Source organism: Acromyrmex echinatior, chromosome 15 (assembly GCF_024713525.1).
Source record: "Acromyrmex echinatior isolate Ae372 chromosome 15, ASM2471352v2, whole genome shotgun sequence".
Taxonomy (NCBI): Eukaryota; Metazoa; Arthropoda; class Insecta; order Hymenoptera; family Formicidae; genus Acromyrmex; species Acromyrmex echinatior.
In genome coordinates, this window is record NC_141866.1 from 7,046,947 (window position 1) to 7,069,283 (window position 22,337).

A 22,337-nucleotide genomic window follows, 5' to 3' on the forward strand; every position below is an offset into this window, starting at 1 on the left:
GAATTCACAGCTTTATTATATAATTTTTAACAAAATAATTGTTATTGAGATAAAATAAAGTTATATTAAATATTTTTTAAATCTCATTCATATTTGACATAATATAATATATACTTAAGAGATGAGACAGAGAATCTTCATTTTACGATTTTTATCGGATTTATCAGATACATATAATGTTATTTTATTTACCTTTCTTTTTATATAAGAAAAGCTAAGTGGGCATCTTTTTTTCAATTGCAGTTTTCAATAACAAAGTAACCGATTTTAGTCAAATAATTATTATTATAGCGTTTTATAGAGTGATTATAAGACTACAAGATGGCAAAAAATTTTAGTGTTTGCAACTTCATTTTATTCATATACATAAAAAATGATGTGATTCGAAAAATGAAATCTCTAAAATTGCTTTTGATCGAAAACACGTTTGACTACCTAAACATAATAACGCGGCACTTAAACTAACCAAACTTCGTTGGTAAAGAAGACACACACGAGATCTATCTATGATATAAATTGGAAATTCATAAAATATATTTTTGCCATTCAAAATTCAAATGCTTAGCTTCATTGTCCATTTAGCCCCGATCTCTTCTATATTTAAATATTAAAAAACCATAAATATTTAAAATAATAATTTTTAATCCATGAACTTAGAATTCATTTTTCTCGGATAGGATTTATATCTAAAGAATGTACCTCTATTGATTAAATAAAATAATTTTTATTTGTTAACAAAACAATATAATCTATATTTTTAATATAATAATATAATATATAATAATATTTGTAAGACTTCTACGGGAATTTTTCATAAAAGCTATGCGTTTCGTGAATTATCTCCACGTCCAAATCCATTTCTATAATGCCAACGTTTCATGAATATTGCAGTTTACTTCATCAAGGCGAGGACAGCCTAGATATAATCAATATTAGACTGCTCCTCGCCTTGATGACGTAAATTGCAATGTTCATGAAATGTTAATATTCTAGTAATGGATTTGAGCACGAAGATACACATTTTAATATCTTTCATTCTGAAGTAATAAGATTATATATATTTATAAATATATTTATACATTATTGTATGCAGAAAAAGATAATTACGTTATTAATCAATATAGTTCTTTACCAATTCTTTAGTCATTACTTTCAAATCTTTTCTTGAAATTTTTCCTGAACCCGTATATGGAAAATTGTCTAGAAATATAACTCCTGCACGTAGTTTGTAGTGATCCATCATGTTCCTCGCCACAAAATCTATCAATTCCTGTTCTGTCACCTGTACAAAAAAAAATTAAATCAGTGTGAAGAAAGATTATTCTAATGCATAAAAATATTTCCTATTTTTTATTAAAAAATAATAGTCATATAAATTTAATGATATACTTTTTCAATCTAATAATCAAATAATGTTTCATTTATTACAAAGTAAAAATATGAAATTTACACGATGGTCCTAGGATAATTCCGATATATACACCTAACTTAATTTAATAATTTAATTTATTCTTAACTCAAAAACTTAATTTATTAAGTATTATTTATTATGTTTAAAGTAAACGAACTATATCAGTAAAAATTTTGTACTATCTATTACTATGAAAAAAATATTAGAAATCCGAAATATTTATTTTTCATATTAAAAAATAAACTTTTTGAAATTCTTGCATTTTTGTCGTATATCCTATAGGGGTGAGATATATAGCTATTCATAAGGGGAGGGAGGGTATGTACGGCTCATGAAAAATTTACAAATAATGCATATGAATAAGACGTAAAATGGCACAATAACTTATAAAATATGTTTATAATATTTATAAAGTTTTATTAAAGAATAAGAATGATAAATATGTATATGAAATAATAAATAATAATTACAATCTTCCTACATATATTACAAATATTATAACATAAGGTACATATTTCATATAATGCGTTCATTGCATTTAGTGCACTGAATTCAATCTGCGCACTTTGGGCATAAATCCCGCTCGTTAAAAATGCCGTATATCCCAAAGTGGGATATACAAGACATTAAACAAAGAATACGAAAGCACTTGTATTTTACTTACAATGATATCGATTCAACTCACAATAATTTTATTAATATTAACAGTAAGAAACTGAAATCATAATTTTGACCGAATTAGTGTACATATATTTTAATTCGTTTTTTATTTCTATTTTTTTTTTAACACATCAATATCTTTGTTTTTATAATATAAGTGTGATTCTCTCTATCTATTGAATATTTTAAGAAAATTTATCTAGCGGAATGTTCAAGATCATTTTAGAGGAAAATCACCGATACCACTTTGTTTGTAAACAATATTTCTTAAACAAATATTTCTTAAAAATAAAACTTTAAAAACATAAGTACAAATTAAAAAGGTGTCTTCTATTAGATGATATGCAGTTTTTATAATACTGTTTGCAATAATTAATTTTTTCATAAGATGAGCAAAAATGAGCGTCTGAAAATGGAGTCCAAACAGTAGGTAGTAATGTCCACGTATTCCTTTTTTTTTTACAGGAATTATCTGTATAAAGTATCTACAAGTGAATGAATATAAGATTTTCCAGAATCTTTTCACTTCGTTACAAAACATTTTTATTGAATTATATGCATATTTACTTTTTGTTTTTTCTGCAAGATGCAAATATGTAATACGATGATAATTTTCCAAGAGTTTTTCCATATATACACAATTGTCTTCAGCTCCAATAGAATATTTGATATTATAAAGCAACATTACAAAAATTAAGTTAGTTCTCATGGTTTACAAACAAATGTGGCGGTTTACGCTGCACTCCAATTTTTAATTTAAAATCATATTATGAAAAAACTATGAGAAAAAATAATTTAAATAAAACTAATTTAAGAAATTACAAGCATTTAAAACAACGTAATATTATCAATAATATAATCACTATTATTTAAATACTACTATGCAATTTGCAAAGAAAATCGTAAGAATTTTATTTTCACATTCGTAGAATTCGATTTTAGCTTATTTATAAAATAATACAGGTATAAAAACAAACCACAAATATGCGAATTATTAGTTTGTACTTCTTTAATTAGCTAAACAGATTATGATTTTATTAGTATTAATACGTAAGTGCAATAGTTTATGAGAAGCTGTAGTTTATAAGGAGGTGTCGTTTTATGAAATCTATGTCATTATCGGCGACATTTCTCTACTATTATTAATAATATTCAAATTATTTTGTAAATCTTTATTCTACGAGTTTATCATATTTATAAAGATTATACCTCGGCACCAGGTCTCTTGGTAACATAAGCAAGAGGATGCTCATCGTCTAATGCATGAGGTACTCCTACAATTGCAGTCTCTAGCACTGCTGGATGTAACATTAACACATTCTCAATTTCTGTAGGAGAGATCTGATATCCTCTATACTTTATAAGTTCTTTTATTCTGTCGATAATGAACAATTCTCCATCTTCATCTACATAACCGATATCACCCGTGTGCAACCATCCTATTTTTTAAAAATTTACAGATACATAATATAATAGATTAGATTTTTTCATAATTTTATTATATATTTTTTTAATTTAATGAAATGTAATTTATTTAGTTTTTGAATATATAATTAATTTTTTAATTATAATTAATTTTTTTTTAATATAGTTATGTTTATGATTATTGTTATGACAGAAATCTTTACCTTCTTCATCAATCGTACTTTTTGTTGCCTCAGGATTTCTATAATAATCATTCATCATAGTTACAGATTTTACCCATATTTCTCCCGATTGATTCGGACCAAGAATTTTTTCGTTTTCAGGATCTATGATCTTCATTTGCACATTCTCGACTACTACACCGCAAGATCCGTATTTGTGGTTCGATAATTGACTTGTTATAAAACCACTGGTTTCCGTCATTCCTCAAAATAAAGGAAATAAAAATTTTAAAATAAAGAAATAAAAATAATTAAAATTTTATAACACACATTAATAATATATATTAATATATTGCATTACATCGATATTTACCATAGCCTTGCAATATGTCGACATGTGGTAAAATACATTTCAATTCTTCCTGTACTTTCGGCTTAATTATTGCACCAGTGCTCATTATAATTTTTAAAGATGGTAAAGAATATTTCTTTACATAACCCGCTTTGAGAAACCGATTGATCATGCTTGTGCTAAGAAAAATAAATGCTACCTAGATAACAAAATAATTTATACTTCTGAATTATATCATATCGTGCGCAAACTACTTCTAAATATTATATAATGCTAATAATATATACATATAAGTAGATATCATTAAATCACGATTTTAATATATTCTTTCTTACAATCATATAGTTACGTTGCACTTGATTGTATCATGTTTAATTCATTATCAATTATAAAAATGCAATTTATTACTCACACGAGACTTGAACAAGAAGTTTAGATACAAAAATTAATAATACTATTCTAATAATAATAAGTTATTGTGTCAATTGTTTGCTTAATTTAAAATGTTAAAGTATGCTTGAAAAAAACCAATTCAGTTCAACTTTGTTATAGATTTTACAAAAGCAAGAAACTTTATAAACTACTGCGATAATTTATTTATAGTAAGAAGCTATTTTTTATTTTTACTTATTTATATTATCGTGAAACATTATATTTTTATTAGAATATTTATAGAATATTTATAACATATTATTACTTTATATTTTTCAATTAATCGACAAGTCATCTCCTCGTTAAATTCTGGATAAAGGATCGCTAAGTTGCCTTGCGCGATCATATTCAAGTTCAGCACTGTCCCACTCAGCCAATAAAGAGAAGAAAACCAAAGTAATGGTGTATTAGCCACATCCAAAATATTTTTCTGGATAATGACTAATAGTGCATAATTGGATAGTTCGACACCTTTCGGCATCCCCGTAGTGCCCGACGAATGCAAAATGCATGCCGTCTTTTTTATATCGTCGAGCTCAACGTAACGGAAATTTGCTACTTCTACATCATTGCAATTTCTCAGAATATCGAAGAACGAAATCGCATCGACATGCTTGCCAAAAATCACTATCGTGGGATTGCACTTCTGTTTCTTTATCGCGCTCAAAATAACATCCACTGCTTTCTCACTGCAGAAGATCACTTTTGGCGTAGTCAATTGTAAAACGTGCAGCGCAGTTTCTGATGGCAAATTATTTATAAATAATAAAAAAATAAATATTATGTGCTAAGTATTAAGATGCATTAAATAGAAGGTAAAATTGGACTTACTTGCACTGTTATTAATGCATTATTTCAAATTTAATAATTTAATCGAATACAAAAAAAATATGGAATATTTGATAATTAAGGAAGAACTTACGCAAATCCATGTTCTCATTCCACGGATTGAAAATTGCATTGATATAAGCTGCCGAAAGACAAGGCACGATGGAGTCGAGATGATTGCCTGTGCACATACTAATAACGTCTCCGGATTTAATTCCTTGTTTTTGAAACCACAAGGCACATCTCACAACTTTTTCTTGCAGTTCCGCGTATGTAATTGTTTCTTCGGTGCATGCGTCCAACTGTATATTATTACAAAAGATGTTTCAAAACACCACAAAATTTATTATGTTGCAGAATCATTAGTTCGCGATTAAAAGAGAGAGAGAGAGAACTATTCACAATTCTAAAATGTATATCTTTTACTAATTAATAATCAAAATTAAAATTTACAAAAACTATGTACAATCGTAAAGACTTTCAATCAATTTTTAAAGAATTTTATTTTGATTTGCTTTCAGAATTCTTTTTCGGATTTGTTCTTTTTAGAAACATTTATTGAATCGTATCACGTACGGAAAAAATTAGTCTTAAGGCATTTATTATTAATAATTACTGTTCATGATTAGGTCTAAAACAAAAGAATTTTTGATAATATTAAATTATAAATTTTATTACAATTTTATTTATAATATTGTTGTTAGTGATAAAATAATCACGGAATTATGATTAATTCCGCGATTATTTTAAAATTATAGTTTAAATTTTTTATATGTTGTTTCTAAATTTTTTTGTGAATATTTGCTAATATATGTATACGTGTTACATAACATTAAATAAGAAATTATTTTGATATTAAATTTATTGAACAGTATTATAAAACATGTGATAAAAGAATACATATTAGTATCTTTATAAATGACGTCAATATTAAATTTTAACGATTTATTCAATAATGTTTTTTATTGTTTTATCCTGCACTTTGACGTCGTTATTACGTGACTTTGCTAGCTAGAGATTATTATCTAATATAATGAAAACATGATTCATCATCGCTTGTACGGTTGTCTGTAGTTAAATCCACATTTTAATTGTTTTGTTGTTTCTTTCATATATTTGTATTTGTCTTAGCACTTTACAATTAAATTATTTTAGACAAATTTTTTGTGATCTTTTATGTCTTATTTTAATTAATTTAAAATAATATATTTTTAATCAATGGGTATTTAACTTGTAACAATTTATATATGTAAAATATCTTTAGATATTTTGAAATTATCATACAAAAATAAAATATTAATTTACAAAATTAATAAATTATTAAATAAATTTTTACATATAAAAGTATATTTTATAACATTAAAATAATGGTAATTTTAATGTTTCTTTTTTTGCATTTGCTTCTATAATTACGTTATAAACAACTCTGCAAAGAGTGCTGGAGGAAAGCAGAACTGATTCAATTAAATATTCGCATGAAACATTCGTTTGAAGTTTTAATATCGAAATATTAGTATAATCTTTTATATATATCATATGTACGATATATGAATTCTTTCTTTAGTATACTTGTTTATCTTATATTTTGACAAATTTTAATTTAATTGTATCGTACAAAATAAACTAGAATTGGTAGAAGTAATAGGGCAATTTATATTTATATTATTATTAATATGAATCTTTTTTATTCCAGAGTATATTTTTAATAAATCTTCTTTCTTATTTAGATAGACATAAATTTTAAAAGTTGAAATCTATTTTTCTAATAAATTCTTATTTTATTATACTATATTAACGTTATATGCTTATAAACATGACTTACATATGCAATTTTGTTTCCGTAACTTTTAATTCTGATCCATAACATTTCTCCGAGACTCTTGTATTTATTCATGTTATTTACTGGTCCCTTGTAAATACCATTTTCTACAGTAAAATTCTGTATGTAACATACAAATCAGATTGTTTTTATTACTTTGCATTATATGTCTTTAATTTAAAAGATCGCGAACACACTCACACACACACATACACACACACGTGAAACACTACATTTATAACTTTTTTCTTAAAATGTAACATAAAAATTAGACGCAGTAATAGATCACTATGTGATTTTACATTTACCTTTTGATGATGTTCAACAGTTTTGTCAGAAATATTTAGATCTTCCATCGTAAATATGAGATTCTGAATGCGTTCCAACAATGTTTACTCTACAGTAATGTGTCATAAATAAAACATTTTAGTTATTCTAAATAAGTAAACTAAAATTGATTATCAAAATATATGAAGTGTATGAATATTTGTTGTGTACTTATTGATTTTTATCATATCATTAAAACTATGACGGTTTTGTTGCATAATCCTTTACTTTGAATCATATAAATACTAATTTTATTGTAAGAATTTATTATGTAATACTTATTACAAAACACAAAACAGATACATGTAACACAACATTTATAATTAGCAGTTGGCCTTGAGAGCGATCGCAAATTCCGTAAATTTAAGAGCTATAATAAAATTACAATTTTTAATTTTTCCTCTTAAATAATAAGAAATGAAATAGTAGGAAATGTTTTAATATCTTTATATATTTTATCTGATGATTACCTATGACCTTATATAAGTATTATCTATTTATATAAAAGAAGAAGTACTAAAATACTCGTTAAAAATAAACACTAAAAAATAACTTCTAAAAAACCATCACTATTTGCAGTCAAATTGATAAATTACTATAAACAATTAAAAATAAAATAGAGACACAATAGAATCCATTATATACAAAATCCATTTACATACAAAAAAGATTTAAATATATTTAAATCAATACCTTTGATTATATAGATCGTTAAGGTATCCGATGTAGAGAAAAAATGTTGAAATTAAAAAAAAAATTGGTAGCGTCGATTATAACGAAGAAGATTTCGTGTCTGGTGGACGGAAGATTTTCACTACGCGAAGATCATTCTACACGGACATTCAGCAAACAAGTGAGCAATAAAGCGATTATGAACGTTATTAAGTATTTAGTAGTAGATTATACATAAGTATTTACTGATTATTCGTCACATATGTAAATTATTTATAATATATCTCTCTTTTATATATCTATTGTATATATATATATATATATATATATATATATATATATATATATATATATATATATATATATATATATGAAAAAGAAATTAATTGATCTAATAATTACAATGACGATGCAAATGTTTATAATTTACGCAATTATGAAAACTGAACGTGATTTATTATATTATGATATATATATTATGATATATATATATATATATATATATATATATATATATATATATATATATACATAATAAAAAATCACGTTTAGTTTCCATAATTGCGTAAATTATAAACATTTGCATCATCATTATTATTATTAGATCAATTAATTTCTTTTTCACGTTTTATGATATTTATCTTAAAAAAAATATTCTTGACTTAAATAGGCCTATATGACCTATTTATAAATGAATGTCGTTGTAACCTTGTACTTCAATCTTTCGATGCAAATAAAATATTATGAAACTGTTTCGCCTTGGGGAACATTCGATATGAGCTTATTAGAAGTTATAAACAATGAGTCGAATCTTATCTCACAAACTCATTTAAACGTAAATTACTAACAATTATCTATACTCAAAGTTTAACTAAAACGATTTGCACCAAAGCGATAGAATCAATTTATTTATAATAAAATAATACAATGACTCATTTTTCTCAATTATTTTTTACTAGTTCTTAATAGTTTTATTATTATTTCTGATGTTATTCACTGATTCTTACTGACGATGCTATTATTTTTTGACTACTGACTGTGTTTACTGATTTTTATTGACTTCGGGGCGATTAAGCAATTAAATAAGTATAAGTAGTTGTCTTTATTGCAAAATTCGATAAAGCTGTAAATCGTCAATCAATTCATATATGATTTTAGCTGATTGAAAATCAAATGCGCCTAATCAAAGATCAATTGCGAGGACAAATTCTTGCATATCTTTAATAATTTCGAAAATGCATGATGTGATTTTTAGTGAGAAATGATTATCAATTAGATATCGAATCGAAATCATTGTATCGATGTTAACTTGCTAATAATTTAATAAGTTATTTTTCACTAGTTGTTATGGCTTTAAATGCCTTTAAATGATTATAACTATCGAATTATAATAATTTTTAATATTAGATATATTATTTAACATATACTTTCTACATATAATTTATTTTAATTACTCTTCTGTTCTCTTTATATATTTTAATATTAAACAAAACAAATATTAATATTATAAAGCATACAAATTTAAAAAAAAAATAATTGTGCAGCTGTCATAGCAGAAACACATTTTTTAGGAATGATTTAAATCTAAATATTACATACTTCTATCATTTACAATAAAATAATTAATGTCAACTAGATGTAACCCTGCGTTTTAAGAATATTATTGAATTACTGAAGATGGCCAGATTGTGGCCGAAACGTTTAATGTTTTAATTAATGTAATAATAATTAAATATCACAAACTATAACTTGTGCTGTGGTTTTTTATGCTCTTATTTTGTATATGTGTTAATAAAATAATTCTTTATTTAATAATAAAAAAACAATCTATATTTATAGCTTGTATTCTGAAGTAATAAGAGTTACACATTTATAAATTAAAGTTATTACAATAGAATATAATTATATTATATAACTAATCATCATAGTTTACTAGTTTCTTAGTCATTTCTTTCAAATCTTTTCTTGAAATTTTCCCTGAACCTGTATATGGAAAACTATCCAGAAATATAACTCCTGCACGTAGTTTACATCGATCTTCCATGTTCTCCGCCACAAAGTCTATCAGTTCCTGTTCTGTCACCTGTACAAAGAAATTGAAAAACATTAATCCAGTACATAAAATATTTCCTGTTTTATACTAAAAAACGTAATATATAAACATAACAATAATCTTGAAGCTATTTCTTCCTTCACGATTCATTCTTATCAAATCTTTATTTCTTTAAATTCTTAAACTGATTTATTCATTGCATTTATTCATTTAATTTTGATCGAATTAATATGCAAATATTTTCAATTTGTTTTTTAATTATTTTAATCACATCAAGATCTTTATTTCTATAAATGTAATTCTCTTTCTAATAGACATCTATTAAATATTTTAAGAAAATATTTGACAGAATACTCAAAATCGGCTCGCTATTAGAAATATTCTGATTTTATTTTGTCAACCTTTATTTTATGACTTTATTATATATTTCTAACAAATGATTGTACCTCGATGCCAGGCTTCTTGATAACGTAAGCAAGAGGATGTTCATTGTCTAATGCATGAGGCACCCCTATTATTGCAACTTCTAGCACTGCTGGATGTGATATTAACGTATTCTCGATTTCTGCGGGAGAGATTTGCTGACCTTTGTACTTTATGAGTTCCTTTATTCTGTCGATAATGAACAATTCTCCATCTTCGTCTATATAACCGATATCACCCGAATGCAACCATCCTATTTTTTAAATTTATTTTTATGCCATTATATTTTTATAATTATATTTATATTATTATATATATTTTTGGGATCTAATGGAATATAATTGATTTAGTTTTTGCATATGTTAAATTATAATTAATTTTTTAAAAATATAATTATATTATTACTTATTATTACGACAAATAAGATTTACCTTCCTCATCAATTATACTTTTTGTCGCTTCAGGATTATTATAATAACCAGTCATAATAGTTGCAGATTTTATCAATATTTCCCCCGGTTGATTTGATTCAAATATTTTCCCGCTTTCAGGATCCACGATTTTTATTTGCACATTCTTGGCTACGACTCCATTAGATCCATTCTTATCATGTGATTGCGGCGATGTTACAGGACCACCGGTTTCTGTCATTCCTAGAAACATAAAAAATATAATTAAAATTATATCACTATAATATATGTTAATATCTTATTGCCTTTTTTGTATTTACCGTAACCTTGCAATATTTGGATGTTTGAAATATATTTCAGTTCTTCCTGCACTTTTTTATTCATAACTGCACCACCATACAATATAACTTTCAGAGATGATAAAGGATATTTCTTTATACAACTCGATTTGAGAAATCGACTCAGTAAACTTGTGCTTAAAAAAATAACTTCTATCTAGATAATAAAACAATATCATATTTTGAATTCTGTTACATATCATGCGCAAACTTATAAATATAAAACTAATCAGGTATCTAATTTATAATGTAAAGAAGTAGATAGATATCATTATAAAACATTGTTATAATATATTTTTTCTTAGTCGTTACAATTTGCACTTATGTTAATTGGTAAGATGTTATATATGCTATTAATTCATCAAAATACAATCTGGTATTTACAGATGCATTAAACGAGAAATTGATACAAAAATTAATATAATTATTTTAATAAAAGATAAGTTACATTACATAGAAATCACATCAGTTATTAATTTAATTTAAAAACATTAGACTATATTTAAAAAAAATCAATTTATCAACTTCATTATAGAACTCGCGAAACAGTAAAAATTAAATTGGAGTAAAAATTTACTTATAGCAGAAAATTATTTGCTACTATTTACATTAGTGTGAAACAATTTAGTTATATTATTTTTAGAAAATATAAAAAATTAAAATAATTCCACTTTAATTATTCAATGAAACTAAAAATAAAACTTTTTATATATAACATAATATTACTTGGTATTTCTCGATCAGTCGACAAGTCATCTCCTCATTAAATTCAGGATAGATGATCACTTTGCCGCCTTGCTCGATCGTAATCAAGTTCAGGAATAGCCCACTAATCCAATAAAGAGAAGAAAACCAAAGAAGTACCATGTCAACCGAGTTAACACTTTTATTCTGACTGATACGTAATAGAACAGAATTAGACAATTCAACGCCTTTTGGCATTCCTGAAGTGCCTGATGAACATAAAATACATGCCGTCTTTGTGATGTCAACGTGGTCGATGTGATGGAAATTTGCTACTTCTACATCGCTGCAATTACTCAGAATATCGGAGAACGAAATCGCGTCAACATGCTCGCCAAAAACTACTATCACGGGACTGCAATTCTGTTCCTTTATCGCGCTCAAGATGACATCTATCGATTTCTCGCTGCAGAAGATTATCTTCGGCATCATCATTCGCAAAACGTACAGCGTAGTTTCTAATAATAAATAAACTGATATATAATTAAAAAAATAAACATTGCCTTAATTATAATATAAAGATATTTTAAAATAAATAAAATTATATTTGCGCGTATTTTACTGGAAATATATTAATTATTTTTAATTTTATTGTACATAACATGGAATATTGTAACATTTAACAGTCGCAAAAGAACTTACTTAGATTCATGTTCTCGTCCCATGGATTGAAAATCACGTTGATATAAGCTGCTGAAAGACAGGGCACGATGGCGTTGTAATGATTCCCTGTACACACACTGATGACATCGTCAGATTTGATTCCTTGTTTTTGTAGCCACAAGGCGCATCTCACAACTTTATCTTGTAACTCTGCGTATGTGACTGACTTTTCAGTGCATGCGTCTAACTGCATAGTATTATTATAAAAAATGTTTCAAAACAATAAGGAATTAGTTATATTGCAGAGTTATTAGCTTGCTATTGAAAGAATCATCTATAAATTCCAAAACATTTTTTATTGATTAAAAGAAGAAATTAAATTTTACAAAAACTATACATATAATTGTAAAAATGTTCAATCAGTTTTTAAAGAATTTCATTTGAATTCTCGTTTTATTTATTTATGTATTTTATTTACTATGAACTTTTTTTAATACCTATTGAATTGTATCATAAAAAATTTCCGAAATGATAGTCCCAAGATATTTATTACTAATCATTTCCGTCCGTTATTAAGTTTAAAACAAAATAGGTTTAACCAATATTTGTTTTATATATATATATATATATATATATATATATATATATATACTAGGTGGGGTGAAAAGTAACCTCCTTGACCGCCAGAATGCGCCACTACTGCAAAAAAGTTTATGGTGCCTTGTAGTCCGTTCATATTTAGGCAGACATGCCAAGTGGCAGTGCGATACTGCCCTTAGTTTTGTTTTGAGAGCTGATTGTTGTTGACGTGTTTGCGAAAACGATTTTCGTTCTCTCATAAAACATTATTTTTTGAGAGGCAAAACGGCGAAGGAAACAAAAGAAAAGTTGGATAAATATTATGTGGCTAATACTCCGTCAGATTACACCGTCAAATATTGGTTTCGAGAGTTTCGTGGTGGCCGCAACTCCACTACCGATGAAGTCCGCAGCGGCAGGCCCTCCGATGCGGTTACCGAGGAAAATGTCAAAAAAATACATGAAATGGTGTTGGCTGACCGGAAAGTGAAGGTGCGCGAGCTAGCAGATGCTACAAAGATTAGTACTGAGCGAACACGCCATATTTTGGGCGAGATTCTGCATAAGAAAAAAATTTTTTTCATTCCCAAGGAGGTTACTTTTCACCCCACCTAGTATATATATATATGTAGTACTAAGAAATATATGTTGATATAATTATTTCAATTACTGCGAATTTAGGCTCTTAATTGCCCGTTTTCATTTATTGTTTAAAAACGATTTTAATAATGTTATAATAAGAGTTTTATTTATAATAATTTTGTTAGTGTTATGATTAATTCTGCAATTATTTTAAAATTATAATTAAAATGTTTTCCATTTTATACGTCGTAAAACTTTGATATCAGCTATATCGCGACTTCACTAATCAGCGATTATCGGCAAATATCGGGTGCGTTCCACATGAAATACATGACATTTTATTCTTCTTTATTATTTGGTGAACAATAAGGACAAATGACGCATCATGCATTTCATGCATATTTCGGAACACATCTATCATATAGATCTGATTTTGTTATCGCAATCTTTGATGTTCATCTGTTAAATTTATATTTCAATTGTTTTATAATTTTTCTCTTACACTTGCTTAGTTTTCTAATTGTTTTGAATAGTATTTTGAAAATCTTCCATGTCTTATTTTAATTAATCTGAAATATTAGGTGTTGGAATTAATTCGTAGCGTTTTTTAATGAAAGAATGTTATTTATTTCACATGAGCATTAAAAAATACATTAATGAAAGTACTTCCCATCACTTGTAAAACGCTACGAATTAATTCCAACACCTAATAATATTTTATTTCATTCGAATAAAAACAAAAATTGAATAAGCTAGTTTATAATCTTTGACAATTTATATTTGTAAAGTACATTAAACTGTTTTAATAACAGAATCCAAACTTTTGACATTCTGTTGGTGAATTCTTTAAATATCTTAATCAAAGACTTGATTGAAGATTTAATCTAGTAGAGCTTAACAGCTTATCAGTTTATCACTGTGTAAACATTTTAATTTATCGTAACTTATATACTTATCATCTTTAATATTAAATATCTATTTTTTATAAATCTTTTCTCTTATTACCTACTTATTATAGATACATAAATTTTAAAGTTTACATTTTTTTCTAGTAAGTTCTACATATTAATATTATATTATACAAGATGTTCTGCGAGCCACTTTTGCCAAACGCTTTTTGTAGATAGAGTAGTCTAAACTGAGTCAAAAAATTCTTTATCATTTTGTAATTTTCTCAATGGAATGTTTTAATACCATCTTTTTAATATTTTCTCATGTTGGTAAAAATAGTTGTCAATAAGAAAATGCAGTACTAAAAAGTTGATCAAAATTTCTGAAAAAATCCTTAGAGCTCTATGAGGAAAATATAAATTTTTGCTTCATGTTGTTTTTCTACGAAATTGATAATATTTGAGTAAAAAATTATTGAAGACTAATATTCGGTAATTTTTAATAATTAATATTTCGTTAACCATTGCGAAAATTGCGAAATGATAGAGGATTTTTCGACTCAGTTTAGGCCGCTCTATCTACAAAAAAGTGCTTGAAAAAGTCTCACGAGACATCCTGTATATGAAATTGACTCACGTGTGCAATTTTTTCTCCATTTCTTCTAATGCTGTGCCACATCACATTTCCGAAACACTTGTATTTATTCATATCATCATATGTTACTTGCCCCTTATAAATGCCATTTTCCACAGTGAAAATCTGTAAATAATAAATTAGATTGTTTTAATTGTTTATACTTTTGAACACAATACTTTTAAATTACGTATTTTTAATATACATATTTAACATTATACAATCATGGTTTTTTTATGGAATATAACATGAAAAAATTAGCTACATCAATAGATGATTACTATGTAATTTTATACTTACCATTGATTCATTAACCATTTTATTAGAAATATCTGGATCTTTTATCGTAAATATAAGATTCTGAATGTGCTCCAATAATATCACTTTACAATGCTGGATCATAAATAGAACATTTTAGTTATTCTAAATGAGCGAACTAAATTGAACTATCAAATTGTGTGAAATGTGTGTGTTGGAAAAATGTAATAAACACATATAAAAAATAAGAGTATAAAAAACCATAGCACAAGTTATAGTTTGTGATATTTAATTATTATTACATTAATTAAAACATTAAACGTTTCGGCCACAATCTGGCCATCTTCAGTAATTCAATAATATTCTTAAAACGCAGAGTTACATCTAGTTGACATTAAATTCAACAGTCGAGAGTTGTAATTGAATAAACATGTTCTTTTATATGTGAAGATGCTTCATACAGTAATGTTACAACGCCAATTGTCATATCAAGAAAAGTGTAGAACAAGAATTTCCACATTCTGTTTTACAGTAAAAAAACCAAACGATGAATCTCGAGTATTTCTTTTACACAATTAGAATTTTGTCGTGACATTATGTGTTGTTATTTTGTAAATGTAATAAACATTTATAATTTTCTGCACACTCTCCATTTATAGAAATTCTGTAATATAAAGAATAAAATATGAATGAATTATGTTTCTTAACTTATTATTACATACTTTCACTAAAATTATTATAGAAAAAAAGACCTTATTTTTTCTTAATCTTTAATTTCTTTAAATTTAAACTCCAAACTTGGATTTTGATACCATGAGTCTAATTTTTTGCATTTCATTAATAAGTTTTACAAACATTTGATCACGAACTTATATATGTTTAATCTAGTGCTTAACTTTTAGAATACATTTTTCTATTCATTTTCTATTTGTTAACGAAATATTAATTTCTAAACATTACCGAATAAGCGATTGCCGAATCACATAATGTTATTCACATAATCCTATGATCAAAAACTGAGTCGAAAAATCCTCTACTATTTTGCGACTTTCGTAATAGTTAATGATTGGGCGGCTTATTCGACAATTTTTAGAATTAATCAATATTTTATCAATCATTAAAATTGCAAAATTGTAGAGGATTTTTTGATTCTTTGATTTAATTTTTTACTTCAAAATTTATAAAAAAGATATTTACTATAATCACAGCATATTAGTTATTATACAAAACAGTAATAAAAGTGATTAAAAAGATTAGTTTTTTAACAATTAATATAATTATATCTGCATATTACTTATTGAATTTTATTACAACATTAATTAAGTTTTATTCTATAATCTTTATCTTTGTTTAAATTGTATAAATGTTGATTTTATTATATGCATTTATTGTATGATGTATATATTTACAGAAAAGTATAGAACAGACACATGTAACAAAATACTTGCAATAACACTAGCAATTGATCTGAAGAGCTATTGCAAGTCGCTGGAACCTAGAATTGAATTACAATATTAATAAAACAACATAATCTTTTGAACATGAACTGAAAAACAATATAATCGATATAACCAGTTATACCGTTCTTAATTCCCATTCGATATAAAAATAGCAATCATATAAAGGAAACCGAGGCATTGTGAATCAAAAATTTATACTCTTAAAAGTATTTAAATATTAGGTGTTGGAATTAATTCGTAGCGTTTTTTAATGAAAGAATGTTATTTATTTCACATGAGCATTAAAAAATACATTAATGAAAGTACTTCCCATCACTTGTAAAACGCTACGAATTAATTCCAACACCTAATATAAAAATTTTATAATGCATAAAATTTTTTAAAATTTAATAAGGATATTCAGTCAAAAGACTTAGTTTTTAAGAAAAAATTAAAATATATTTTTTTAAGAAATGGTGCCCAGGGTATCTCATACTCGGAGTATCATACCAAGTCACATATAAAATAGTAGTACATATTATGCAATAAATAACGGTTGAAAAGTATTTTCAATTAACTTCCACATTCTTAGCATAGTCACTAATACTATAAAATATAATTACAACTAATTATTAAAAAATAACATATAAATAAATAACATTAGAAAATTATAAGAAAACAAATGAGAAATAACCATTAATATAAGATAAAAAATTTATTACGATAAAATAAAATTATTTGCTTAGAAGTATAAACTGCCCTTTTAGTACATACATTTCTATATTACCAGTTTCATTATGAATATTTAATGCAGATCCCATAATACCACAATTATACATTTAATTGTACATTTAATAAAAAATAAATATTAGATTATTACTTGTAACGTAATAAATTGAGAAAAGATGCGCAGAAAATTGCACCTTATCTACATGTATCTTCTATTATTATTACAAAAATAATATTAAAACATTTTTATGCAGTTGAAAAGTTACTATTGCACCATGAAAACCATTAATGATCGATATAATAGAATTTAATCACTGCCATCGAAATAAAAAGTATGAGCAACGAAGTAATAGTATTAATTGTATCAGTAGTATTAATTTAAACATTCTAGATTATGTCAATTAATGACCCATGGTGCCTCGGTTTCCCCTTTATATTATGTAATAACTAAAATAAATTATTTATTGGTATGAATATCGGTATGACCAGTTATATCAGTATTCACATCTAGCAATTTAAGTACTTGTAACTGGTATAACCAGAATGACCGGTTATACCGTTATATATGTGTGTGTGTGTATATATATATATATATATATATATATATATATATATATACACGTATATATATTTATTAAATTAGACACTTATTACATATCATAAAAAAAATATTGGTATACTAAATTATTAATATTAATCTTTCTATTATTAATACAAAATTATATAAAAATTATCGTTAAAATTTTATGAATAATTATGAGATTATGCAACATCTATATGCAAAAAGTGTTACTATTTATAATTTAATTGTTTTTTGCTAAACGTTTAATTTTTATTAATTTTTATTGTAATTTTAATTATCACTGATTTTTAATTGTTCCTAATTTTAAATAAACTTGAATGTGTTAAAATTGCATCATGATCCACAGTTAGACCCTAGAACTAGATGTGAATCGTCAATTATAATTTCGTTATACATATTACGATATGCATGTGCAAATCATTTTTATTATTCTTGTGGGATGTAATAATGCCCAAAGAATAAAGAATTTGGTGAATTGATCCGCATTTAGTACGTGGAGTTTAATTATGGATAATTGTCATTATTTTATTTAATTTCAATTAAAACATATAAAACAATAATAAAATAAAATAAAATAAAATCATCCATAATCTTTATAAACAATAAAAAGAGCATTCAATTACACGCAGGATACTTTTGTAAATGTCATATATTTTAAAATTGTACGTTAAAATCTGTAAACTTATAAACGTTTCGGCTATATTATCAGGTTATCTTCAGTATGTTATATAACAAAATCAATTATAAATTAAACAATAATACCTAATAATAATAATAAAAAAAATGGCCTGATAATAGCCGAAACGTTTATGAATTTATATTTTTAATGTATAATTTTAAAATATATGACATTCGCAAAAAACATTCTGTGGCTGAATATGGCTCCTTTTATTTATTGTTTATATTTAGTAAGCCACTTTTAAATTTATAATTTTTTAAATCTTTATGATTAATCATAATTATTTTATCATAACTATTTCAATCATTTTATTAATTTATTTTATTAATTTTTTTTTTAATTGTTTAATATTGTTTTGAATAAAAAAATATGAATTCTTTTAAAAGAATTAGTTTCACAACTAATAGTTTTAGGTTTTCATACCCTATGTACTTACGAATAATATTTGCAAGTCATTTTTTGAGGTAATCATAAATAAATTTTTGTAAAAGTTTAGTTATTTTTTAAGTTAAAAAAATATCTTACATATAATAATAATAATATATATATCAATAATTTATTCGTATTACTGATATTATTGAAAAATTATGTGCATACTGCTATTATGAGAATTTTGATTATAAATCCGTATATTTGATCTTCAATACCGGTATTTATTAAAGGTTTTTGAAATATCGATATTATAAAAAAAGTAGATATATATATGATACCGGTACACACATAATAACTAGCAATATTATTTTAGTATTCAATTCCTCTTGAAATGTAACTACTAAAAAACTACTACTACACGCGACTACCAATTAATTTAGTAAAATATTATAAACAATATATAATAATTAGATAGAGCCACAATAGAATATTTTGTTTATGTATAAAAAAAGATTTAAATATACATATTTATACATATAAGATGCACTATATTTTTTATTGTAAATGTTAAGGTATGTTGTATAATGAGAAAGAATGTTGAAATTTGAAATCGATGTCAATTATAACGAAGAAGATTCCGTAAATAATGAATAGAAAAATGTTTTCACTACTCAAAGATTATTTTCTCAAATAAATATCCACTGAATAAATAAATATTCACTGAACAAATAAAACAAATAAATGATACACTTATGGACGTAAGCCATATGGTTGTAAGGCCTAAACTATACTACTAAAAGCATTCGCTGTCATCTCATGTACAGATATATCTGTGATATCCCTCCCATTAGATATTTAAGCTGGCCGCACACGGTGCATGATTTCCTACATAATGGACTTACATACTGCTGTGCCTGTTCTGATGCGTGCTAAACATCTTGGTGCATTGAGCGAAATATATTACCATCCTTAATTTTTGTATTTGATATGGGGCATTATTTCATGTTGCTGTCTTGTTTTCTTGCACGCATCAATCAAAAGTTAAAAATCACTCACATGATTGATTGGTGTCATGCATATGTGAGATGTAAGTTAGGGTCACCACGGTTGCTATCTTCGTATGATGACTTTTATGTAAGCCAAGCAAAGTAACATGTATTGATCAACATGCAACAGAGTAAACATGAAAATCATGCATCATGTACAGCCAGCTTTACCTATAATCTCTCATAAATCACGTAAGTCTAGTCACACGCGCACACACACACACACACACGCGCGCGCGCGCCCACCACGTAAAGCAAACTATAACCTTTGTTGAATCATTATTAAATTAATTGTAAGATTTCTTAACTATTCAATATTTCTTAATAATTATCTTAAAATATATATTCTTAAAATAGATAATCATCGTTGTGTTTATTTTTAATATTACTTAATGTATTTTCTATGTCAGAATTACAAAGCGAAACTTAATTACATAACATTCTGCATTTAACAGATTTTTAAAATTCATTGGAATAATAGCGAATTTTAAATTAGAATAAGTTGAAAAATCGCCTCCATATGTGCTGCGTGAGTGAGAATAATGTTCTCGGCCTTCACTAAGATCTTGAATTTTAGATTCAGTTTCACAACTCACGGTTCGTTACATAATTGAGATTCAATCTATATCTCATCTCTTTCCAAATGAAAAGAGATAATGAATAAGTTGAATCTTGATAAAGAATCAAACATGAGTTGTAAAACTGAGCTTTAAAAGTGAAATAAGAACAACCTTGTTTACGTTTCAAGCCATGAATACGCCTCATTAATATTAAAACCTGATTATTATATTTTCAATTTATTATTGTATTTAATTTATTTTTTAACAAATACTGAAATTAAAATTTTATTGATATGCTCAATAAATATAATATTGATTAAGATCTCGCTTACAATTTTCATAGATCAAAGTTCGTCATATTCAGAATGTGGTTATTATGTTTTAGTGCATTAACATGCTATAATTAATGTGTTACACATACTACTAGATGGGGTGAAAGGTAACCTCCTTGACCGCCAGAATGCGCCACTACTGCAAAAAAGTTTATGGTGCCTTGTAGTCCGTTCATATTTAGGCAGACATGCCAAGTGGCAGTGCGATACTGCCCTTAGTTTTGTTTTGAGAGCTGATTGTTGTTGACGTGTTTGCGAAAACGATTTTCGTTCTCTCATAAAACATTATTTTTTGAGAGGCAAAACGGCGAAGGAAACAAAAGAAAAGTTGGATAAATATTATGTGGCTAATACTCCGTCAGATTACACCGTCAAATATTGGTTTCGAGAGTTTCGTGGTGGCCGCAACTCCACTACCGATGAAGTCCGCAGCGGCAGGCCCTCCGATGCGGTTACCGAGGAAAATGTCAAAAAAATACATGAAATGGTGTTGGCTGACCGGAAAGTGAAGGTGCGCGAGCTAGCAGATGCTACAAAGATTAGTACTGAGCGAACACGCCATATTTTGGGCGAGATTCTGCATAAGAAAAAAATTTTTTTCATTCCCAGGGAGGCTTTTCACCCCACCTAGTATTTAATTTCAGAGATAAAAGCGTGCTTTTATAATATCCCGAAATTTTTAATTTAAAAATTTGTTACATAATTTTAACATTTGAACAAAAAATTTAAAAACTCGACAAAATATTAAAAATCCGTTATTTTGTTATTAAAGTGCTTCGAAAATTTCGGAATAGCTCTACAAGTCGCAGAATATGTCAAAGATTATAATGTAAAAATTTGAATAATAAATATTAATATCCGGCTGAGATTTCGCGAGTTGAAATGCTGCCGTTCTCCCGCTACTTTTTGCGATTAGCAACATTATATAATAGTAGCAACATTTTTTCCATGTAATTTATCAAATTTTTGTTTACGTGCCAAACACAAACGAAAATT

At 26.0% G+C, this 22,337-nt stretch overlaps 2 protein-coding genes and 1 long non-coding RNA gene across 5 annotated transcripts; all 3 read right to left on the reverse strand.

The window, feature by feature from the left end:
- Positions 1–704: 704 nt before the first annotated feature.
- Positions 705–8,291, reverse strand: LOC147907244 (uncharacterized). The gene is made up of 9 exons (XM_087413853.1): positions 8,109–8,291; positions 7,397–7,485; positions 7,092–7,208; positions 5,364–5,571; positions 4,707–5,182; positions 4,031–4,208; positions 3,700–3,921; positions 3,281–3,510; positions 705–1,282 (listed from the first exon to the last, which is right to left on the reverse strand). Exons 2-9 carry the CDS (start codon positions 7,442–7,444, stop codon positions 1,112–1,114), a joined length of 1,650 nt encoding a protein of 549 aa, XP_087269979.1. The 5' UTR covers positions 7,445–7,485; positions 8,109–8,291; the 3' UTR covers positions 705–1,111.
- On the reverse strand, positions 1,808–3,274 carry LOC147907245 (uncharacterized). Its single transcript, XR_015547558.1, has 2 exons — positions 2,639–3,274; positions 1,808–2,556 (listed from the first exon to the last, which is right to left on the reverse strand). It is a non-coding gene; the product is annotated as an uncharacterized LOC147907245 (long non-coding RNA).
- A 1,596-nt stretch (positions 8,292–9,887) lies between the features above and the next one.
- Positions 9,888–21,716, reverse strand: LOC105147036 (luciferin 4-monooxygenase). 3 transcript variants are annotated; one of them, XM_087414105.1, is made up of 10 exons: positions 20,152–21,716; positions 17,050–17,096; positions 15,644–15,736; positions 15,347–15,469; positions 12,698–12,905; positions 12,038–12,513; positions 11,294–11,468; positions 10,995–11,216; positions 10,587–10,816; positions 9,888–10,170 (listed from the first exon to the last, which is right to left on the reverse strand). In XM_087414105.1, the coding sequence occupies exons 3-10, from the start codon at positions 15,659–15,661 to the stop codon at positions 10,003–10,005; spliced, it is 1,620 nt and encodes a 539-aa protein (XP_087270231.1). In that variant the 5' UTR covers positions 15,662–15,736; positions 17,050–17,096; positions 20,152–21,716; the 3' UTR covers positions 9,888–10,002. The 3 variants fall into 3 exon arrangements, with proteins under 3 accessions (XP_087270231.1, XP_087270233.1, XP_087270232.1); XM_087414107.1 differs by having other exon boundaries at positions 17,011–17,096; XM_087414106.1 differs by lacking the exon at positions 17,050–17,096.
- Between the last annotated feature and the right edge of the window lie 621 nt (positions 21,717–22,337).